Source organism: Pteropus alecto, unplaced genomic scaffold (assembly GCF_000325575.1).
Source record: "Pteropus alecto unplaced genomic scaffold, ASM32557v1 scaffold102, whole genome shotgun sequence".
Lineage (NCBI taxonomy): Eukaryota > Metazoa > Chordata > Mammalia > Chiroptera > Pteropodidae > Pteropus > Pteropus alecto.
Window position 1 is genome coordinate 1,007,613 of NW_006432224.1, and position 6,567 is coordinate 1,014,179.

The 6,567-nt window shown below is 41.7% G+C and overlaps 1 protein-coding gene across 3 annotated transcripts in view; it reads right to left on the reverse strand.

The window, feature by feature from the left end:
- Nucleotides 1-6,567, reverse strand: part of SNURF (SNRPN upstream reading frame) — a 49,129-nt gene that overhangs the window by 34,386 nt on the left and 8,176 nt on the right. For all 3 annotated transcript variants that reach the window (XR_003044851.1, XM_025043509.1, XM_025043510.1), the window contains exon 4: nt 970-1,116. Coding sequence is in view for 2 of the 3 variants with exons in the window: in XM_025043509.1 (XP_024899277.1) it covers nt 970-1,116 (147 nt within the window). In the remaining variant the exon portion in view is untranslated. The remainder of the gene's footprint in view (nt 1-969; nt 1,117-6,567) is intronic.

Genomic DNA, 6,567 nt, shown 5'->3' on the forward strand with positions numbered 1-6,567 from the left:
TCGGGTTATTCAAACAGACGACGAAGCTGGAGCGCGGGCCTCGCGGTGACTAGGAGCTGCAGCGTGTTGGAACACTGCCTACCCCTTCACTGTCCTGCAGTCCCCATATTTTTCAACCTTACATTAAAAATAATTTTTTTAAAGTCAACTTTCAAATAATGAACAAGGAAAAAGGAAATAAATTCGTAATTTGGGGGGTAGTTTGGAGCACTGACTTGCCTACATTGTGGAATGCGACAGAGGAAAGTTCCTGCTCCGTTTTTGTAAGACAATGAAGCAGGAGGGAGAGAGACGCCCACGGGGACGAGGGTGGGGGTGGGGGGGGACCGCGTCCATCCGACAGCGTCGCGGGGGCAGAAAGCGGCCCAGTGCGAGAGCCCGTGGGGTGAAGATCAACGAACTTCGGCAGCTACTGTGAAAACATTCTGAGACTTATTTCAGAAGTTTGAGAAAAAAAATTTGTCAGTACTTCTGAAGTCAAAATTCAGTTATTTTTAACATAAACCTTGAAACTCTGGTGAACTTTTTTGTCCCACTCAAGCGAATGATCTGGTTAGTTTGTCGGCTTTTTTAAGTACCAAAAAAATGCAACACAAAACCTAAAATTGAACTACTAAAACAGTATTCCCCACTTAAATACACCAATCGCTCCAACATAATTCTAAAAGGGTTTGAAAAATTGAGAGCAATAAATTAGGTAAAAGAGAAATAAAAACAATTCTAAATATGCTGCTTATAAGCGACATTTTACAGCCAATAACTGTAAAACAAAAAGTCTCTGGCGGCGAACCACTTCGTTTCTGAGTAGAAGCGAACTCCTCTCCTGAAATTCTAGAATGAAAACCCAAGCACCGCCCCTCCTCCCACCTCCCCGGGGGGAAGAAGCCTCATTGGTGGCCTCCTGGGGACAAGGCGCCGCAGGAAGCCCTGGAAGCCGGGAGCCCCGCCCCTCCCGCCGCGGTCGCTCACGAGATGGTCCCCTGCGCCGTTGTCCTCCCGCCGACACGGGACCTCCGGGACGTGTTGCCGCCGACCCGCAGGGACCCGGCGCCCTTCAGCTGGCCGCCGGCCTCCAGGCTCCTGGACGGTGGCCGCGGGTCCGCACTGCCCGCCATCCTGCGGACGGCCAGAAATAAGAATTCAAACTCGCATACGATTTAACACGGACGTACCATCCGATTTAATCCCCCAAAGCATCATAAACGAAGGCTCCAGACGTCCCAACATACTAAAGGGAAGTCACGGGTTTCGAGGGTCTTGTCCTCGGAGCTCTCAAATGCTCTGCGAATTGACATAAAATGAACAGATGTTCATTAAAACCTTTCACTGAACTGGCACAACAGGCTAAGCAGTCTGGTGGCGAGGGGTGGGGACGTTTCCTTGACTATAAAATAGTCAAGTTGAATGTTATATTTTCAGTACAAAGGAAATGTCTTATTTTCAAACCTAAGAGTATGTCAAGAATGGCAGGAAATCTCATAATTTTTTGACTAACAATGATTTCAAAGAGCTAGAGAGGAAAAAAAATTAAAAGTGACAATGTAACTAGAAAAAAACGCTAACGAAACTTTGGTTGTTCCAATAATTCGAGATAGTTTCTCCTTTCGGTCTTCTGAGAATTCACCCTCTTGCTCGGCATCACCCACAGCCACTGCTGCTGGCGGGCGGGGGGTGGTCAGGGGGCTGGGTTCCGCCTCGCAGTCCCCTGAAGCCAGATGGCCTGCGATCTTGACTCCTGCTAACCAAGTAATTTGGGGTCCTGCTCAGGAAAGTCTGCGGAGACAGGAAGAATGGCGGGAGCGGTGATCCGTAATTCCCGTGCCCTCGCCGGGGGCCGCTGGGATGTTTTAGTCTCTGCCAAACCCTCTACTCTTTTGCCTGCAGAGTCTCTAAAACCAAGGGGTCGCATTAGGAACTTTCCAGACACCCAGAAACCAGAACTTGCAAGGTACAGTCACACAGGCGGCATTCTGAGGAGGAAGATGTCAAGTGTAGCTAATGAATGTGGCGTGACCTCCAGGCCCTGCGGTGTCCTCAGACAGCCTCGCAAAGTCGCCCTAGCACGGACATTCAGCTCGACTCAGGCAGATGACACGTCCTCTGCTGACACTCTCAGATAGTTAGTCATCTGTTCGCACTGTTCCTTACCTGGAACAGAAATCCTATTTTTTCTTCCCTGCTCTATTTCCCTTCAGTTTGTACTACTCGCCCTTTATTTGCTTCCTCCAGGGAGCCTTCCCTGACTGCTTAAATCCATACCACAGGCCCACGCGCCCTGAAATCCTGCAGTACTCGGCACAGTCCAAACGACAGGATTTCTACTACAGGGGAGGAAAGGAAGATTTTCCTTTCTCTCCTTCTAGGTTCTCAGCTGGGCCTCCCCGATAACAGCGGACAGACTAACAGGAGAGCGTGCAGATTAAAGTTTTACAAGATTCGGAGGCCGTCATGAGGAAATGAGGGCCCATGGACACAGGCAAGCGTGAACGTTAACGTTGCTCAGGTCGTGGAGCAACGTGACAGGACGTGGGCAGGAGGAGGGGCAGTCGGCTGGGGGACGCTTCGCAAGGCCCGTGTGCCCAGCCTCCTCCTGCTGTCCCTCTGTCCTACCGATGCGCCTTTTCTCAGAGCACAGAGAGGGACAGTCTCACGTGAGCATCGGGGAAGGAGGTCAGAGAGTCTTTCCGGAACCTTCCCTTTACAGATTCCTCCAGCTTGAAATACTCAAACCCCAATGTGCTGCACTTGGGGGCAGTGTCCGGAAGGCCGTCACTACCCCGAATTTAATCTCCCACGCGTGTGTCTGAATTCCCGCTCCGCTGAGTCAATGCAGGAGGAAAGCCGTCTCCCATTCACCCCTGGGACCAAGCACACGCCATGGGGTCACCGCTCCACGCAGCAATTTCCTCATAGTCACCTCCCCTGCCCCAAACGAGGCACGATTTAGCATTTAACTAGCACCACCCTAAAGCCCCAAACTAGCATTAGACGTTTGACGACCTTACGCTTCCTCCGTCTCTCCTGACGGCACAGCGGAACACGGCATCCGTCCTTCCCACCCGCCTGGCCTCGTCTGCTCCGCAAGCCTCCGCGTGTAACTCTGGGAACTGGTCCTTCTGAGTGACAGATACGTCCTCTGTATCTGTCCCTGTGCCCTGCTTGTCTCTGCCTCCTCGCCCTTGCAGATGCATGGTCCTTCCTTTCAAAGTGTCATGCCCTCGAAATCCTTTGTGTGTGAGTGTGTGTACAACTGTCGTTAATGTTATTTGTTAATGAATACTTATCGTGTGTACAATTGCCATTAGTATTTCCCTTTCTTGTTATGAATACCTTTGTGTGTGTATGTGCACATTTGCTATTAGTATTTCCTATTTATAACGAACACTTTGTGTGTGATGCATGTACTATCATCATTAGTGTTCTTTCCTATTTTGTGTGTTTACAATCGTCATTGTTATTTCTTCTTAGTTATGGAAACCTTTGTATGTATGTGTACACTTGTCACTAGTATTACCCATTTTGTAATGAATACCTTTGTTTGTGAATGTGTGTACGGTTGTCATCAGGATGGTCTACTTTATTATAAATAAATTTGTGTCTGTAGAAGTGTCATTAGGATTTCCGATTTGTTATGAATACCTTCGTGCGTGTGTGAGGGTACAACTCCGATAGTACTTCCTATTTGTACTAAAAAACCTTTAGTTGTGTGTGCACATTTATTATCAGTATTTTGTATTTAAAATGAGGCCTTGTGTGTGTGTGTGCACATGCACAAGGTCATGAGTATTTCTACGTTTTTGTTATGAATACTTGTGAGTTTCCGTACAGTTGTCTATAGTGTTTAATAATACCTTTACGTGTGTGTGCACTACAGTTATTAGTATTTCCTACTTTTTATGAATACCTTTTGTGTGTATAATTGACATTGTTTCCAGCTATTTTGTTATGAGTAATTTTGTGTGTCTCTGTGTTTAAAATGGTCATTGTATTTCCTGTTTTTGTTATAAACATCTGCGTGTGTGGACAACTGTCATTAGTATTGTCTTATAAAACCTTTTATGTTGGTACAATTGTCAACATTATTTCCTATTATGTTTTCGATACTTGTGAATGGGTGTCTGTCATTATCACTTTTTATTTTGTAATGAATACTGTAGTGTCTGTGCTCACTATTGTCTTTGTATTTCCTTCAATTTTTTATGAATATCTTTTGTGTGTATACACTTCTTTTTAATGTTTCCTCCTATCTGCCATGAATACATTTTCCTGTGTGTACAAATGTTATTAACATTTCCTATTTTGTAATTAACACATTTGTGTTTATACAACTGACATTATATATTTCTCTTATTTTGTTACAAATATTTTTGTGTGGGTGTGTGTATACCTGTTATAGTATTACTTCCAATTTTGTATTTAATACTTTTGACTTTAGTGTGTAGTTGTGTATATGTACAACTGTCATTAGTGTATCCCATTATTTTGTAATGAAAACCTTTGTGTTTGTGTACTATTGTTATTAGTATTTCTTCTCATTTTGTAACAAATTCCTTGGTTTGTGTGTGTACAATTGTCATTCATATTTCATATTTTTAATGAACACCTCTGCATATGAAAATGTGAACGATCTCATCAGTACTTCCTATTAATTACTTGTGTGTGTGTCGGTGCAATGGTCATTAGTATTTCATATTTTGTAATAAAAACTGTGACTGTGTTTGTATAATTCTCATTAGTTATTTACTATTTTGTCATAAATACATTTGTGTGGATGTGTATCATTGTCATATTTTGTCATGAATACCTTTGGGTGAGAATGTGTGTACAATTGTCATTGGTAATTCTATTTTTCTGAGTACTTTGCATGTATGTGTATAATTGTAATTACTATTTCCTATTTTTAATAAATACCTTTGGTGCGTGTATGTACAACTGTAATTAGCATTTCCTATTTTGTAAAATTTTCGTGTGTGTGTAAAATTGGCATTAGTATTTCCTTTTTAGTAATAAACACTTTTGCATGTGGACGTGTATAAAACTGTCATCAATACTTCCTATTTTGTTATAAGTAAATCTGTGTGTTATGTCATTAGTATTTCTGATTCCATATGAATACCTTAGTGTATGTTTGTGTATAACTGCCATTAGCCTTTCTTCGTATTTGTAATAATATATTTGTGTGTGTAAATTTGTCAGAGTATTTCCTTTTTTGTAATGAACACTATTGTGTGTGAATGTGTGTAAAGGTCACTATTTCCTATTTTGTTAGGAATATCTTACTGTGTTTGTGTGTGTTCATCTGTCATCAATATGTCCTATTTTGATATGCAAACTGCTGTGTGTGTATGTACAACTGTCATTACTGTTTCCTATTCGATAATGGATACCTATGTGCTCGGGTGTGTGTGTGTACATTGGTCATTAGCGTTTCTTATTTTGTAATGAATCGTGTGTTAGTGTTTCTGTACAATCGTCATTAGTGTTCCCTCCTTGTAAATAATGAAACCTTAGTCTGTGTCTGTGCGTAGTGCTCGTATTAGTACTTCCTGTTTTGTTATACATCTTTCGTGTGTGTGGACAACTTTCATGAATATTTCTTCCTATTTGGATATAAACACCTTTGTGTGTATGTCGATTGTCATGTTCCTATTTCGTAATATATAACTTTCTGTGTGTGAGTGCGTATACATTTGCCATTACTGTTTCTTCCTATTTTGTTATGAATTTCTGTGATTATGTAAAATCCTCATTTGTAATTCCTCCTGCTTTGTCTTGAGAACCTGTGTGTGTGTGTGTCAACAAGAGTAATTAGTATTTCCCCCTATTTTGTAATGAATACCTTTGTGTGTGTGTAAAATTGTCCTTAGAGTTTCCTAAATGTTACAAATACTTGTGTGTGCACGAGTGTCAGTAACTCCTATTTTGATTTAAATAAGTTTGCAGGTTTACGTGTAATCTTCACTAGTGTTTCTATTTTGTACGAATACCTGTGAGTGTATATAACTGTCATTAGTATTTCCTACTTTCTGACAGTACCTTTGTGTGTGTCTTCAATTGTGTGTGTGTGTGTGTGTGTGTGCCACTGTCTTTAGTATATCCTCTTATTTGGTGTGCAACTGTGATTATTTCATCCCATTTTGTAATATATACATTTGTGTGCGTGTGCACAGTGTCATTAGTATATTTTTGTAATGAACACCTTTGCATGTGAATGTGTGTCCGTCATCGGTATTTCCTATTTATTATAAATTTGTGTGTGTGTAAAAATGTCATTTGTATTTCCTATTTTGTAATGTGTACTTTTTAGTATGTGTGTGTTCCACTGTGATGGCTATTTTCTTAAATTCTGTAATGACTACTTTGTGTGTGTGTGTGTGTGTGTGTGCGCGGTGTACGACAGTCATTAGATTTCCTTCCAGTTTGTAATGAATACCATGGTGTGTGAGTGTGTGTAATATTGTCGTCAGTATTTTCTCTTATTTTGTAACGAATTCTTTGGTGTGTGGTGTGCAATTGTCATTTGCGTTTCATATTTGTAATGAACGTCTTTGCGTGTGAACATGTATA